The 17,617-nt window shown below is 49.5% G+C and overlaps 1 protein-coding gene across 1 annotated transcript in view; it reads left to right on the top strand.

Annotated features, from left to right (window-relative positions):
* The window catches only part of LMF2 (lipase maturation factor 2), a 35,815-nt gene that overhangs the window by 1,241 nt on the left and 16,957 nt on the right, over positions 1–17,617 (top strand). Inside the window, exons 2-5 of the mRNA XM_053404838.1 lie at positions 4,851–5,104; positions 12,043–12,071; positions 14,707–14,903; positions 16,299–16,477. Of these exons, the coding sequence (XP_053260813.1) occupies positions 4,851–5,104; positions 12,043–12,071; positions 14,707–14,903; positions 16,299–16,477 (659 nt within the window). The remainder of the gene's footprint in view (positions 1–4,850; positions 5,105–12,042; positions 12,072–14,706; positions 14,904–16,298; positions 16,478–17,617) is intronic.

Raw genomic sequence — 17,617 nt, 5'->3', positions numbered from 1 at the left:
CAAGGTGTTTGGCCCCTGTGCAAGTACGTGGTGACAGATTAAGGGGTCCCCAAATCCGTATTTGGGTAAAAAGGGGGTCTTGAGTCTGCAAAGGTGGGAGGCGGCTGATCTGAGTCCTCTTCAGCTAAAGGGGTCCATGGCCCGGCCCCCTTCCCCCTGTTGCTGGAAACCATGCCAGAGGAGAGGGTCAAATCCTGCTTGCGGGTTTCCTGTCGGGGAACCTGGGCTCGGTGGGCCAATGGCCTGATCCAGCAGCCAGACTCCTCTGATGGAACCTCCAGGGCCAGCGGCAGTCTATCTAGCTTCCTAGGCTCCGTGGGGCATTTGGCCGCTATGGGATGCCGGGGTAGACGGACTGTCGGCCTAATCCTGCAGGCCTCCTCTCACGGTCCCATCCGCCCTAAAGAGCCCACCCCTTACTTTCTCCCCCACCCAAATCCTGCCTCTTCTTAGGAAGTCTCGGCTGTGGAACGGAGCCCACTGCCCTCAAACACCCCCTTTCTCCAGGGCCGGATATCCTATGGAACTTTCCCCTCCCTCCCCTTTCCACATAACACGTGGCATCCACATTGCAATAGTGCAAACTGGGTGCAGGATTTTTTTTTTGGGGGGGTGAAGTTGTCAGTGCATGCGGCTTGCAGTCACTCTTGCACGCCTTTTATTTTTGCCGGGCAATGCCTCCCGCCTCGCCCAGACTGTCCTGCCTGCAGCTACTGTCGGAGCTGAACCCCCCCCCCTCCTGGTTTCTCTTCCCCTTTTCTGCAAGTTTCCTGCCAGCCTTTCCTTCCCCTCTGGCTTCTGGGCCCTGCGCCAAGGGCCTCTCGTGCTTCCAAAATCCAGCTCTTAATCTCCTTATGGCTGGAGGCTGTGCCGAAAATCAAGCCCAGGGCCCTGTTCAGCTGGGGGAAGTTTCCCCCGCGCAGCCCAAAGCTGTCCTTTTGCTTTCCTTGCCCCCTTGCAAACTCAGGAAAATCTCCCAGTTGTCTCTGGGGCCCACTGGTGAGTTGGGGTCTTCTCTGCAGGTGGTGGGTTGAGTGGATGAGACCCAGAATGGGTCCACGGTCAAGAAGGCAGTTTTTGCAGAAGGAAGTGAGGGGCAGGTGGGGCTCAAGCACCTGGGGTGGGAGCCCATTGAGGAGAAGGAGAATTCAGATCCTAAGCCTCTGTTGCCTTGCAGGACATTGTTAGGAGAAAATAATAATGATAATAATAAATAATAATATTTTTTATTTATACCTCGCCCCTCCTGCTTCAAAAACCGGGCTCAGGGCAGCTAACAACAAATTTAAAACAGTGGTGCCTCGCAAGACGAACGCCTCGCAAAAAGAAAAACTCGCAAGACGAAAGAGTTTTCCGTTTTTGAGTCGTTCCACAAGACGAATTTCCCTATGGGCTTGCTTCGCAAGAAGAAAGCCCATAGGGAAATCTCCGGGGACCTCTTTTAAATGCTGGCGGTGGGGAGCAAAGCCTTTTGCCCCCCTCCGGCCTTCAGAAGAGGTCCAGGAAGGCCGGTGGGGGCCAAAAGGCTTTGCTCCCCACCGCCAGCATTTTAAAAGCGGTCCGGGATAGCAGGGAAGCGCGCTGCGCTTTCCCGCTATCCCGGACCGCTTTTAAAAAGCTGGTCATCGGGAGCAAAGACTTTCGCCCACCGCCGGCCTTCAGAAGAGGTCCTGGACCTCTTCTGAAGGCCGGCGGGGGGCAAAAGTCTTTGCTCCCCCCCCCATCTGCCTTCCCGGGATAGCGTAGAAGCGCAGCGCGTTTCTCCGCTATCCCGACAGCTTTTGAAGGCAGGCGGGGGGGAGCAAAGAGTTTGGCCCCCCGACGGCCTTCAGAAGAGGTCCTGGACCTCTTCTGAAGGCCGGCGGGGGGCAAAAGTCTTTGCTCCCCCCCGCCTGCCTTCCCGGGACAGCGGAGACTTCTCCGCTGTCCCGGGGCGATCTTAAAATGCTTCGCTGCCGCCCGCCAGCATTTTAAAATCTCCCCGGGACAGCGGAGAAGTCTCCGCTGTCCTGGGGGCTTTTAAAATGCTGGTGGTCGGGAGGAAAGCCCTCCTGTCCCCGGAGCTTGCGGGGTGGGAGGTGGGGAGAAGGGCTTTTCTTCCCACCGCCAGCCTTCAGAACAGCCTTCTGAAGGCTGGTGGTGGGAAGAAAAGCCCTTGTCCCCCCCCCAGCCTTCAGAAGAGGTCGGGGGACAGACTGTCCCCAGACCTGGTCTGAAGGCGGTTTCCATAGGAACGCATTGATTGATTTTCAATGCATTCCTATGGGAAACCGTGCTTCGCAAGACGAAAAACTCGCAAGAAGAAAAAACTTGCGGAACGAATTAATTTCGTCTTGCGAGGCACCACTGTAATTGTAAAAGCAGCATAAAATACAATAGAAAAACAAGGATAACAATGAAATTCAAAAACCAATTAGAAAAGGGTCATGCGCAAAGCCTACACAAATTCGGAGTCCCTGAGACTGTTGGATGGTGCCTTGTACACCTCCTTACAGCATCTTCTGCGGCCAAGCTGGAGCCAGACCTATCACTCTCCTTTCCTTTGGACCCCGTCAGCCAGGTCCAGGGGGGGCTTCTTTTCCTTTGGGCAGCCCCAGACCTCCAGGCACACAGCCCAGGCTTGCGTCCAGGGAGGTGGGTCACTTTGGTGCTTCTAACACAACAGTTTGGCTCCACCCTCGGAGGTGCACTCCATTGTCTTTTGAGACGACAACAACTGTCCTTCACAGGGAGGTGGGCTCCTCCACACATACTTTTTGGGGCATGGGACCATTGCAGCAGGGGAAGGGTTGTAGCTCAGGGGGTGGGACAGTTGCTTCAGATCCTGTATCCCTGAAGGGGCGTCTCCACCCCTCATTGTTCAGCCTGGACACTGAGGTCCAGTGCCGAGGGCCTTCTGGTAGTTCCCTCCCTGCGAGAAGCAAGGTTGCAGGGAACCAGGCAGAGGGCCTTCTCGGTGGTGGCGCCCGCCCTGTGGAACGCCCTCCCATCAAATTCCAAGGAAATAAACAACTACAGTGGTGCCCCGCAAGACGAACGCCTCGCAAGATGAAAAACCCGCTAGACGAAAGGGTTTTCCGTTTTGGAGGCGCTTCGCAAAACGAATTTCCCTATGGGCTTCATTCGCAAGACGAAAGCCCATAGGGAAATCTCCGGGGAAGCGCAGCGCGTCTTCCCCACTGTCCTCAGACCTCCTCCGAAGGCTGGCGGTGAGGCGGAGAGACCTTCTCCCCGCGCCAGCCTTCGGATGGCTGTCCTGAAGACTTGCGGTGGGAGGAGGGTTTTCCTTCCCACCGCCAACATTCAGAATGCTGTTCTGAATGTTGGCGGTGGGGAGGAAAAACCCTCCTCCCACCGCAAGCCCCGGAAACAGAGGAGAAGCGCTGCGCGCCTTCCCCTCTGTTCCCGTACCTGTCCTGAAGGCTTGCGGTGGGGAGAAAAGCCCTTCTCCGCACCGCCAGCCTGGCAAGCGGTCTCCATAGGAACGCATTAATTGATTTTCAATGCATTCCTATGGGAAACCGTGCTTCGCAAGACGAAAAACTCGCAAGATGAAAAAACTTGCGGAACGAATTAATTTCGTCTTGCGAGGCACCACTGTATCTGACTTTTAGAAGACATCTGACGGGAGCCCTGCTTAGGGCAGTTTATGTTTGATGTTTTTCATCTCCACCAAGCTAAGCAGCTGGTCCCTTACCTCTCTCGCCCTGATCTAGCCACAGTGATCCATGCGATGGTCACCTCCAGACTGGATTATTGTAACTCGCTCTATGCGGGGCTGCCCTTGAGACTGACCCAGAAACTCCAGTGGGTGCAGAATTCCGCGGTGAGACTCCTTACAGGGTCCTTGCTGTGAGATCACATTCACCCAGTGCTATACCAGCTGCACTGGCTCCCGGTGGGGTACAGGGTCAGGTTCAAGGTGCTGGTTTAAACTTTTAATGCCCTATACGGCCTAGGACCCTCGTACCTACGGGACCGCCTCTCCTGGTATGTCCCACGGAGGACCTTACGGTCTGCAAACAAAAACATCTTGGAGATCCCGGGCCACAGGGAGGTTACACTGGCCTCAACCAGAGCCAGGGCTTTTTCGGCCGTGGCCCCGATCTGGTGGAACGCTCTGTCCCAAGAGACTAGGGCCCTGTGGGAATTGACATCTTTCCGCAGGGCCTGCAAGACAGAGCTGTTCCACCAGGCCTTTGGCCAGGGCACAGTCTGACCCCCCCTTCAGTAAAACTCACAGAACTCTAACCCAATGGTTGCCATTGATTTGATTCTGCATTGATTTTAGAATGAATTGATTTAGAATGCATTTCAATTCGTTGATTGTGATTTTATGTAAACTGTGTTGCTTTTATTGTTGTTGGCTGATTTGAGCCCGGCTTCGGCTGGGGAGGGCGGAATATAAATAAAATTGTATTATTATTATTATTATTATTATTATTATTATTATTATTATTATTATTAATTGTCCTGTGGCTGTGGCAACCCAGTCAGATGGGCGGCATGTATATAATAAATTATTATTTGCCGAAACACCTGGGTTCAGTCCCTAATGGCTTCTTCAGCTGGGAGAGCCCCCCGCCTCTGAACCCGCAGAGTGTTGCTGCCAGTCCGTGCCAGCAACTCTGAGTTAAATGGACCAATGATGTTAGGCCTGACAGGCTAGTTAGTGTTTTGCAGGGATGGGCATCGTAGTTCAAAGCTTCATGAGGGCGCCGAATTGGGGAAGGCTGGAGCGGGGGGAGCTATGGGGTCGGAGGTGCCGTGCCACCCATAAAGGGGTGGGCGGGACGAGGTCTTGCCTGTGACCGCTGCCGCCAACTCCTCCTGCTTCGACCTCCTTGCAGGCCTCTACGGAAAGGATGGCATCCTGCCCGCCCGGAAGGTGCTTCGCTTCAGCGGCAAGGGCTTCTGGGAGCAGCTGCGCGACTCGCCCACCCTGCTGTGGCTGGGGCCACGCCTGGGACTGGACACGGAGCAGGGCCTGGAACTGCTCTGCCTGCTGGGGACGCTGCTCTCCTTTGGGGCCCTGATCCTGGAGCCTCTGCGAGACAGCCTGGTCTTCCTGGCCCTATGGGCGTTCTACCTCTCCGTTTATCAGGTATGATGGGGCGGCAAGCGGCGCGTGGCCTTGGGGTGTGTGTGGCGGCAGTAGGGGGCAGTCGGTGCCTCCTTGCTGGTGCTTTGCGGGGGGGGGTGTCCTTGGAAGCCCAAATATAAACCGTAAAAGAGCCAAGGTGACTTGGATACCTTTCAGAGGCAGTTTTATTCACTCACCAGCTCTTTAAAAACCCACCAGCCTCTTGTCAGCCAAGCTGCGTTAATGCGCCCCCCCCCCCAGCAGCGGAGCCTTTTCTTCCATGACTCCTCATGTGCAAACCCTCGCCCCGGGAGCTCAGAGGGGCCACTGCATACTTTGGGGGTAATTAGGCCCTCGAAGAGCAAATCTCTTCCTTGCTGGGGGTGTCTTTGTATTGGAAATAAATGCCTCTGTATTCTTAATTGCTGCGCATCATTTCGCTCGGCTCATGCCTATATTTTCTGCCCAAGAACTCAAGGCAGTTGGCAGTGTGCAGCACTGAAAAAAACTAAAAGGGCCAAGGCGAAACCCGTTGCCTGCCGTTCTGTGCTGTTGGCAAATGCAATTTAGGCTGACTGGACAGAGCCCACTTGAGTGTAAAATCTTGATTCTCAGCAGCCTTTAGGGTCTCTTGGGTGGGAAGATGGGGTGTTAAATGGTTTAAGCCAGCAGCTGTCAAAAATCCCCGTGTTGCATAAACTCTGCCCCAGTGCCCCCCTCCCCTAAGAAAAGCATTATTCAGGATAGCAGGTCGCAGGGCCCACATGATAGCCCAGTAAAATTTCATTCCTATCAGGGGAAGGTGAGGTATTAATACACATAACAGTAATCAGTAAAATTCAAAACAATTGCACATTTATTCAAAATCCATTTAAAATTATGTAGCTTAAATCAATGCAATGGGTGAAGTTGATCCAGTGATATAAGCTTTTCAAAGCCAGATAGCCATTTACACCTCCACTGCCCCCTTCTCGCCCCCTAGCACTTAGCCCCCCACCCCCGGACAGGTAATCTCACTGCCCCCCCCCCCCGTGGGTTGTACCACCCACAATGGGTACCACCGCTTTAAGTAAGCAGAATAACACAGTTAAGGGAGCCCCCGCAATATTTTGTGTGGGGTTTGAATTGTTCCAACTTGGCTGTGTCGTGAAATGTGCTCCCTTTGCCTTCTGTGTCGTGTGTCCCCGTCCCCCCGCAACTAGGTCATCTGGCAAACCTTTTGCCAGCTGACACAGAAGAAAAAAACAGAGCGAGAATTTCTTAGTGCATTGTTCCAAGATTGGGGTGACTTGGAACGAAGGAGGGAGGCCGACAGAGACCCTCAAACAGAAGGGTCGGGGCTTCAGATGAGGAGCAAGCCCTGAGTCACCGTTCATCCAGAGTTTTGGGTACCACTTCAGATGTTCCTGCGTTCTTCCCTAAGGTCAGGGGAGTCACAGCGTGGAGAGGGATTCCCTTGCTTTTAGAGCATCTCAGAGTGACATTCCAGTCTCCTCCGCCAGGCTCTCTTCTCCCTCCTTCCTTTTAAGGCTGTGTTTGAGCGCAGAGGATTCCAGCGGACAGACAAAACTCTGAGCTAGATCTGGGGAGGGGTGGGTCGTTTCAGGAATCCTCCCGCGACCAGAATTGGCGCTTGTCGTCGCATCTCCCTCTGGGCACAGACTCTCCGTTCTGTGCTGTGCCCTGTTGATCCAGCCCCCCGCCCCAGATGTGTTCCACGTCCCGGTTGATGGGAGAATCTCTGCCAGGGGGGTGGGAGAGCTTTGGAGAGGTTGAGAATTTAGAAGGTTTGGAAAAGGGCCGTCAGAATTATCAAAGGGATGAGGCAGTTTGGGGGGGGGGTTATCTTTTTTTTTAAAAAAAATTATATTTATTGAGGTTTTAACAATAAACTCAACAATAACAACAACAAAAACCACTACACACTACACAAATACAAAAAAGAAAAAATACGGGACAAGAAAGAAAGATGAACAATCAAACACGTAAAAGAAAAAAAAAACAGCACATAAAATTAAACTTTCCAAAATGTCCTTTCATTAACTTGCTCCTTTGAATTCCTCTCGCCTCGCTTTTTGCATTCTGTTTTAATTTGTTATTTTAGCAAATCCTTCTGATTTAACATTACCTGCTTTTTCATAATAATATATTACACACAATCTTAAAAACCACTTTTGCAAAAATCAAATTGTTTAATACCAGTCTCTTTCTAACTTCTTTAATTTTGCCGTATTTCTGTAAATAGTCTTTAAATTTCTTCCAATCTTCTTCCACCTTCTCTTCTCCCTGGTCTCGAATTCTGCTGATCATTTCTGCCATTTCCATGTAGTCGATCATCTTCATCTGCCAATCTTCCCGGGTGGGTAGATCTTGTGTCTTCCAATGTTTTGCAATAAGTATTCTTGCTGCTGTCGTAGCATACATAAAGAAAGTTCTATCCTTCTTTGGCACCAATTGGCCGACCATGCCCAGGAGAAAGGCCTCTGGTTTTTTCAGAAAGGTATACTTAAATACCCTTTTAATTTCATTATAGATCATTTCCCAAAAGGCCTTGATCTTTGGGCATGTCCACCAAAGGTGAAAGAATGTACCTTCAGCCTCTTTACATTTCCAACATTTATTATCAGACAAGTGGTAAATTTTTGCCAGCTTGACTGGTGTCATGTACCATCTGTAAACCATTTTCATAATGTTCTCTCTTAAGGCATTGCATGCCGTAAATTTAATACCAGTGGTCCATAACTGTTCCCAGTCAGCCGCCATAATATTATGTCCAACATCCTGAGCCCACTTAATCATAGCTGATTTCACCGTCTCATCTTGAGTATTCCATTTCAACAGCAAGTTATACATTTTTGACAAATTTTTACTTTTGGAATCTAATAGCTGTGTTTCCAATTTTGATTTTTCCATCTGAAAACCAATTTTTTTATCCAAATTATAAACCTCCATTATTTGATAATAATGGAGCCAATCACGCACCTTACTCTTTAACTTTTCAAAACTCTGCAATTTCAACTTATCTCCTTCCTGTTCTAAAATTTCCCAATACTTCGGCCAATTGGCCTCCATATTGAGTTTTTTCAAAGCTTTTGCTTCCATTGGAGACAGCCACCTTGGGGTTTTGTTTTCCAATAAGTCCTTATATCTTATCCAGATTGAAAAGGGATTTTCTAACAATATGATTCTTGAATGCTCTGTGTACTTTGACCTTATCTTAAAGGCGATGGGATAGAAAGCTTATAAAATTATTCTGGGGGTGGAGAAAGTGGATAGACAAAGGCTTTTTCTCATCCATAACACTGGAACTCATGAATATCCAAAAAAGTGGAAGATCCAGGTCAGACAAAAGAAAGTTCCTCTTAGTTACACTGTGGAACTCCCTGCCACAAGAGGCATCAACGGCCATCAACGCGGATGGCTTTAAAAGAGATTGAGACATATTCATGGAGGAGGAGACGGCTGTCAGTGGCTGATAGACAGGATGGCCCATGCTCTGGTCTCCGCAGTCGGAGGCAGCAGTGCTCCCGAATGCCATTTCTTGGGAAACACAGGAGAGGAGTGTGGTTTCATGCTTGAATCCTGCTTCTGGGTTTCCCCGCAGGAACCTGGCCGGCCAGTGTGAGCAGTGCCGGATTTACATATAAGCTAAGCAAGCTATAGCTTAGGGCCCCTCTCTCTTGGGGGCCCCAAAAAAAATTAAAAGGAAAAAACAACTGGATGTACATTTCCAAAATATAAGATAAAAAAAACCCCAATAAAACAAAACCTACCTGCAGCAACCGTGTTTTGTGTTGTCAGCTCCTAAGATGTAAGTCATGGGCCCCGCCTGCTAGCCTGCTCCCTAAAATATCCCTGGTTTGCTCCTTTCTATATATAGGGTGCCTACATTTTGCTCTTTATCACTATTAGTAGTGCAAGTAGATAAATATATCAGTGCCAGATTTATGTATAAGCTAAACAAGCTACAGCTTAGGGCCCCTCTCTCTTGGGGGCCCCCAAAAAAATTTAAAGGAAAAAAAACCTGGATGTACATTTCCAAAATATAAGATAAACAAATAAAATAAAAGCTACATACAGCAACCGTGTTTTGTGTTGTGTAGGCTCCTATGGCGTAAGTCATGGGCCCTGCCTGCTAGCCTGCTCCCTCAAATATCCCTGGTTTGCTCCTTTCTTTATATAGGGTGTCTACGTTCTGTATGGACTGGTTGCATGGCCACATGTGCAAATGGCTTGAGATACCTATGAGGTCCATCAATGACCATATAGCATCTATTCAACACAAAAAGCAGCAACCATTTGTTGTTGACAAAGGAGAGCTGGACGTATCAAGGGCCCCATGACCTTCAGTAGCTGAGTGTGAGAGCAGGATTCTGGGCTAGATGGGCCATTGGCCTGATCCTGCAGGTTCTCCTCCTGCTTCCATTGCTATTCCCCAAATTGCAAATCCTTGGCCCAAAGGTGGCAGCTGCTGGGTTGATACCGAGAGCTTGACGTCCTCTGAAAAAGGGGCCAGGCCTGCGCTCTCCCTCCTTCCTCCCGGGTTCCTCTTCCCACGCCATTGTGCTGTCACGAGTTGACAGCCCCCAGGACCTCCTGGCGGGTTCGGGAGGCAGGCGGTGGAGCGGCTCTGGAGCCGAGCCCCATGGCAAGGGAGCTGGGTTCAGCGCCAGCAATCTGCAGCCGGCCCTCATCCTTCTCCTCCGTCTTGGCTCCCTCCCTGCGTGGGGGCGGGCGAGGCGCAGGTCCAGTTGGCGGGCCGTGCAGCCCTCTGCGGGAAGATCTTGGTGGAGATTTCACCGGTGGGGGGGGGGAGTTGCATGCAGCATCGGGGGAAACCCAAACCTGCACTGTTCCGCAGGGAGCGGGCATGCGCAACGCGCTTGCCACTTGAATCCCTTTTATTATTATTATTATTAATTCTCAGTTGGATCTATTGCCCACCCTTCACCCTAAGGTCTCAGGGAGGGTCAAAACAATCTATTGCAGTGGTTTCCAAAGTGGGAATTGGTGCCCCCAAGAGGGGGCAATGGGATTATTGGGGGGGGTGCTAGGGGGCAGCAGAGGAGCTCAGGAGTATTATTTATGAAATTTGTATACTCCCCTAAATTAAATTAAATTTGTATGCTGCCCTAATTTTTGTATGCTGTATCCTAAATTTGTATGCTGCTAAAATCAAAATAGGGACGCGGGTGGCGCGGTGGGTTAAACCACAGAGCCTAGGGCTTGCTGATCAGAAGGTCGGCGGTTCAAATCCCTGCAACGGGGTGAGCTCCCGTTGCTCGGTCCCTGCTCCTGCCAACCTAGCAGTTCGAAAGCACGTCAAAGTGCAAGTAGATAAATAGGTACCGCTCTGGTGGGAAGGTAAACGGCGTTTCCGTGCGCTGCTCTGGTTCGCCAGAAGCGGCTTAGTCATGCTGGCCACATGACCCGGAAGCTGTACGCCGGCTCCCTAGGCCAGTAAAGCGAGATGAGCTCCGCAACCCCAGAGTTGTCCGCGACTGGACCTAATGGTCAGGGGTCCCCTTACCTTTACCTTTAAAATCACAATACACAAAGTACATAATAAAAACGGCAACCCAATAATACCCCTCCCCACCATATTTTTAAAGGGCGTTGGGAGTAAAGGACTGTTAGACTTTGAAAAGCAGGAATCGCCAGATTGAATGCGTCAGATTGGCTGAATTAATTAAACCAGACCGTTTTTAGCTGGGTTTCGAAGAAAGGTGCAACTCGCTGTTCCTGCTTTGAATTTCATGGTGCTATTTTTTGAAGCTGAAACGGACGACAGAACCACGAGGCTGGTGTAAAATACGCAAACAAAAGTTTCATTACCACTATAGAAAACTACAAACGCAAAGCGTGTGGGTGTTCTCTTTCTGCAGGCAAATTTGAACTGCAACTTCTTCTTCCTTTATACATATTAACATCTGTGCCTAATCAGCCTAGAAAACCACACCCAGAACTCACAGAAAAAGTTCTTTGCACCCTTTTACTGTTTCTTAACGAATGATACCTAACACTATTACCATCCTAGGTGGGTCGTGCAAATCGCTCTTCTGAATGATGCCTTTTAAAAAAAAAATTAAAAATAGGGCAGGGGGATCTGGGGATGAGTTTAGGGAACCAAGGGGTCAGTAGCCCCAAATGGGTTTGGGAAACACCAATTTAAAATAGAACCAGTATAACAGATTGCAGTCTCAAGAATAGGAATATTCAGAAGTACCATATTTTTCGCTCTATAAGACGCACCACACCAGAAGACGCACCTAGTTTTTGGAGGAGGAAAACAAGGGGAAAAAATATTTTGAATCTCAGAAGCCAGAACAGCAAGAGGGATCGCTGCGCAGTGAAAGCAGCAACCCCTCTTGCTGTTCTGGCTTCTGAGATAGCTGCACAGCCTGCATTCGCTCCATAAGACGCACACACACATTTCCCCTTACTTTTTAGGAGGGAAAAAGTGAGTCTTATAGAGCAAAAAATACGGTATTCAACTCGGGTTGTCTACGGGCAGGGTAAACTGGCGCATCTTTGGCAGTTGTTGAAAAGTGCTTAGTGACAGTTCTTCTGTGGGGAGGGAGTCCCACCGCAGAGGCACCCTCTGGGCTGCCTCCACCCAAACCTCTGCGGACGGGAGGTGGGGGGGGGGTCCACCAAGAGGGTCCCCTTTGCCGATTTCGCCACTGACAAGGGTCTGCAGGGAAGCAGGCGAAGCTTCAGATATTTGGAGCGTCCCGTGCCTCTTAGGGGCATTGCGCTAGTGGGGGAGCCAGAGGCAAGCTGGCCACCAAAATCTGCAAGCGGCTGTATCTGAAAACCGTGAGATTTGCCAGGGTGGTTTTTTGCCAGCGGTGCTACAGCCGGGAGGTGGGTGCAAAGAAAATAATTAGTCGAAATGGAGTGGACGGTGTGGGTCTGAACCCCGTTTGATGTGTGCTCTCCTCTTTCTCTCCCTGCAGGTCGGACAGGTCTTCCTGTATTTCCAGTGGTAAGTGGCACATTACATAATAATAATAAAGGTAAAGGGTAAAGGGACCCCTGACCATTAGGTCCAGTCGCGGCCGACGCTGGGGTTGCGGCGCTCATCTCGCTTTATTGGCCGAGGGAGCCGGCATACAGCTTCCGGGTCATGTGGCCAGCAGGACTAAGCCGCTTCTGGAGAACCAGAGCAGCGCACGGAAACGCTGTTTACCTTCCCGCCGGAGCGGTACCTATTGATCTACTTGCACTTCAACGTAATTTCGAACTGCTAGGTTGGCAGGAGCAGGGACCGAGCAACAGGAGCTCACCCTGTTGCAGTGAATCAAACCGCCGACCTTCTGATCAGCAAGCCCTAGGCTCTGTGGTTTAACCCACAGCGCCACCCGCATCCCTTGAATAATTATTATTATTATTATTATTATTATTATTATTATTATTATTATACCCTGACCATCTGGCTGCATTTCCACTCTGGGCAGCTCACAACAGAATATTAAAAACACAATAAAACATTAAACATCCAGGCTTGGGTGTGGCGCTTCCTTCTTTCTCTGACCTACTGGGGACGGCAGGCTGCAAATGACATCCAGGCTGTGGCGTGTGTGTGTGGCATGTCCTCTGCTCTTAGCCTTCCGTTAAAAAAAAGAGGGGATTAAAGAGAACAGAGAATTCATGCAGTGCCCCTTAACTTCAGGCACAATTGTTGACTGCCTAAACTGGGGGACGGAACGTGCACATCCAATCCTTGAGACAAAGAATGGCTAAAATCTGGGACGGGGTGCTGGTTAAGCTTTCCTACATGTTGAGGAGCAAAGAGGGCAGGCAGCTTTGCAAAGTGGGCCGTGGCGTTGCTGTGCGTCAGGAGCTGAGCGGCAGGATGTAGCCCCTGGGCTCTGCGCCTCCCTGCTTCATCCTGCAAGCTTGCCGTCATTTGTTTGGAAGCAGAATCTGGCACTTTGGTGGTGAGGAGGACAGAATTTATATTTTTTTAATTTTTCTGTTGTGAACCGCCCTGAGATCGACAGTTATAGGGTTTATAGGGTACAGGTTTAATAAGTACAGCAGTACCTTGGAAGTCAAACGGAATCTGTTCTGAAAGTAAGTTCGACTTTCCAAAATGTTTGGGAACCAAGGCGTGCCGTCCGATCCGCTGCAGGAAGTTCCTGCAGCGGATCGGAAGCCACGTCGGATGTTCGGGTTCCCAAGAACGTTCAGGAACCGGAACAGTCACCTCTGGTTTTTGATTGGGAGCTGAAATGTTCGACTCCCAAGGCATTTGAAAACCAAGGTACGACCGTCATATTATAATAATAGATTAAATATTTTTAATTAAGTTTTACAATTTGATATTGAACACAATCATTATTGTCACAAAAATAATCTATAAATCCCTATCTCCCTCCCCTCTCATGTGACTTCCCTCAACTTCCTCTTCTGGTTCTTTGGATATTTGTTTTTCCTGCCTTTTTTATTCTCCCTTAATTTTGCAATCTTTTAGTTAAATATTATTGTAATCTTACCATTTTTGTGCCGTATTTTTTCGTATTACGTCTTACCCTTTATTGTTTCCCCATTATTACCTCTTAACTTTTATGCTTATTTTCTTAATTGTAAGTGTTTACTCAAATGCTGCTAGTGAGTCCACATCTTTACAATGTTTCTGTAAGTACAACATAAACGGTTCCCAGTCCTTTTTGAAGTCTCTGCGGTCCTTGTCTCTTAGTTTTCCAGTTAGTTTTGCCATTTCAGCAGGGCTGTCTTTAGCAGATGCAGCACCGGGGTGCAAATATCCGCCCAGCACCCCCAAATTACCACGGCTAGTGTTGGGCTGCCCTTAGCTGCTCACTGCCAGCCATGGGGGTGGGGTGGGCGCAACTCTCCCCCATGCCGCTATGGGAGAGCGATTCTCGCAGAGGCTTGGGAGGGAAGCTGCGTGCCCGCCAGCCTTATGGTTGGCGAGGCGCAGCTGGTGTGCGTGCAGGGAAAGGGGAGCCCCCCGGCAAAGCCGCACAGCTCCTCCACTCACTAGGACACCCCTGAGAGGCCAGCACCCTGGCGCGACGCACCACTAAGCCCTATGGGAAAGACAGCTCTGCATTTCCGCCTACTCCATCAGTTTTTCTTGCCCATTCTTCTTTGGTTGGTACAGTGGACGCTCGGGTTGCCAATGTGATCCGTGCGGGATGCACGTCCGCAACCCGCAGTGGCGCGTCTGCGCATGCACAGGTTGCGATTCGGCGCTTCCGTGCATGCAAAAGCACAATTTAGCGCTTCTGTGCATGTGCCGGAACCCGAAAGTAACCCGTTTCGGCTCATCCATAACTTGAAAAAACGCAACCTGAAACGTCTGTAACCCGAGGTATGACTGTATCTTGTCGTCTTTCCATCTTTGGGCTAGTAACATCCTAGCCGCTGTTGTGGCATACATAAATAGTCTATTCCATTCTTTTGGCAAGACTTGACCTGTAATGCCTAGCAAAAAGGCTTCTGGTCTTTTAACAAAAGTTGTCTTAAACATTCTGTAATAAAATAATGAGACCCAGGCCTTGACCCTGTGTGTCTGTGTGAAGGGCGGCATCCCAGAGCGGGTGGCCTCTCCCGATTTCTTCTCCAACCTCCCCATATCTTTCTCCCTTTCCCAGGGACAGCCTCTTGCTGGAGACGGGCTTTCTGGCAGTGCTGGTGGCCCCGCTTCACCTGCTCAAGTGGCGCACAACGGCCTGGCGGCCGCACGACGGAGTGACCTTTTGGCTGTTGCGCTGGCTGCTCTTCCGCCTCATGTTCGCCTCGGGGGTGGTGAAGCTAACCAGCCGCTGCCCCACCTGGTGGGGGCTCACAGGTCAGTGGGGAACTCACGGAAAAAGGGGTCGCCAAACGAAGAGGCAAGGCCATGATTGGAAAGCCGTAGGGCTATAAAGTCAGGGAGGGGCAGTGAACCTTGAACGGCTCTTGTTTGTGGGAATTTTGAGGATAGTTGGAAAGGATATATTGAATAAGTATTAGCCTTCCTTCACTCACGCGAGTGAAATGATGTAGCAGAGCAAATTCCCCTCGATATAGCTAGTTTGCAGATTCGTTTGAATCTCCTAGTTAAGATTATTTCCTGGTGTCCCCTTTAATTCCTCTTAGAAGAATAAAGACACGAGGGTCTTTCTGATTAAGGTAACAAAAGGTTTACTCACATTTCAGTTCACGATTTGATCCCTGAAAGGCAGGCTTTACTTAGTAGTTACAGAAAGAAACTGAGCTTCTCATGTGGAGACTGGACTCGTGTGCTGCTGGCTGAGAGCCGGCAGACAGCAAAATCACATTTTGATAAGAAAATGGTGTCAGGAGAGCAGCAGGCAGCAAAAGAACAGCTTAGTTTCAATCATTGAGCAGAAGTCAGTTATGGATCAGAAACCCTGTTTTGATGTATTCACCTCCATCAGCTAATTTTTAAACGGTCGTGTAAGTTTGAGGACTTTTGGATAAATGTATCCTGTTATTTTCTACGTTTCTCAGAGATGACAACTACGTGTGCGTAGATCAACATGTATCTTGAGCTTTTCTGTGCGTTTTCCATGAACTTACTGGTTTCTGATTCATAACTGACTTCTGACTTGCTCAGTGATTGAAACTAAGACCTTCACGTTGAATCTATGGACTAACCTGAACTTGTCTCTGCTCATAAACTCTTATCTCTAATTCTGTAACGAATTATTGTGTTATACGTATCTTCATGAGTTTGAGTTTGTAATCTCTGTTAGAGTTTGTAATCCTTGTCAGAATACATACTTCTGAATGGATCAGTTTTTGTTAAAATTGACTTTTGATTAGTGAGTAGGGACCACTCCACCACTCCCACTATTGAAACTTACATTGGCCTGAGTTCCTGGTGTGCTTTTTTCTTGGTATATTTAATAACAAGAACTCCAACTTATTTAATGTTAGCGAAAGAACAGCAACAAGATAGAGAGAAAAACTAAAAATTGAGACTGAGAAATTGGATGCGTGACTTGACTCTTTTATGGAGTCAGCCAGATCCATGTCCATCTCCCAGGTCACATGCCGTGAAACAGGATGTCCCCCTAATTGTGCCCATTCTAGGGAAAGAAGGAATGTTGCATTTGACTGGTCCAATGGATTACATCCCACATTGTGGCCAGAACGTTTGGTCAGAATCTCCTTTCCTGCCATCCGAATCCCTCAGTCCAGATCCTTTTATGCATCCCAAAACCACTTGTCTCCCCAGCTTTAACCTACCACTACGAGACCCAGTGCATCCCCACGCCGGCCTCGTGGTTCGCCCACCAGCTGCCTGTCTGGTTCCAGAAGTTCAGCGTGGTGGCCACTTACGTCATCGAGATAGCCATCCCGGCGCTCTTCTTCGCTCCTCTGCGACGCCTCCGCCTCTTTGCCTTCTACAGCCAGGTATCCACAGGCAACCTTATTCGTTCGTTCATTCATTCATTCATTGAATTTATATATTGCCCTATACCTGGAGGTCTTGGGGTGCTTCACAGAAAAGATCACAATATATAAAATCAAAATAAGAACAATAACCCGATAACAACCCCCCAAAACGAGCCACTTTTTAACAACAACAACAACAACAACAACAACAACAACAACAACAACAATTTATTATTTATTCCCCGCCCATCTGGCTCAGTTTCCCCAGCCACTCTGGGCGGCTCCCAATCAAGTGTTAAAAACAGTGCAGCGTTAAATATTAAAAACTTCCCTAAACAGGGCTGCCTTCAGATGTCTTTTAAAGATAGGATAGCTGCTTATTTACTTCACATCTGAAAGGAGGGCGTACCACAGGGCGGGCGCCACCACCGAGAAGGCCCTCTGCCTGGTTCCCTGTAACCTCACTTCTTGCAATGAGGGAACCGCCAGAAGGCCCTCGGCGCTGGATCTCGGTGTCCGGGCTGAACGATGGGGGTGGAGACGCTCCTTCAAGTATACAGGACATAGGATGTCAATCAGGTTTGGTTAAAAAGGAAGGTTTTTCCTGGCTCCCAAAGGAGTACAGTGGATGCTCGGGTTGCGAACGTGATCCGTGCAGGATGCACGTTCACAACCTGTAGCGGTACGTCTGTGCACACGCAGGTTGCGATTCGGCACTTCTGCGCATGCGCAAAGCACGATTTAGCACTTCTGTGTATGCGCGACCGCCGAAACCCAGAAGTAACCCATTTCGGTACTTCCGGGTTTTGGCGGGTCCGTAACCCAAAAAAACGCAACCTGCAGCATCTGTAACCCGAGGTATGACTGTATAACGAAGGCGCCAGGCAAACTTCCCTGGGGAGAGCATTCCACAGACGGGGAGCCACTGCAGAGAAGGCCCCGTTCTCATGTTGCCACCCTCTGGACCTCTCAAGGAGGAAGCCTCAGAAGATGATATCAGGGTCCAGGTAGCTTTATATGGAAAGAGGCAGTCGTTGAGGTATTACAGTCCTGAACTGTTTAAGGCTTCATAGGTCAAAACCAGCATTTTGAATTGGGCCTGGAAACTAATCGGGAGCCAGTGCAGTCGGACCAGAATCAGTGTAATACGCTCAAACT

This window comes from Podarcis raffonei, chromosome 10, assembly GCF_027172205.1.
Source record: "Podarcis raffonei isolate rPodRaf1 chromosome 10, rPodRaf1.pri, whole genome shotgun sequence".
NCBI classification, from domain to species: Eukaryota; Metazoa; Chordata; class Lepidosauria; order Squamata; family Lacertidae; genus Podarcis; species Podarcis raffonei.
The sequence above is the reverse complement of the archived record's forward strand: the minus strand, read 5'-3'. Positions and strand labels throughout refer to the sequence as shown.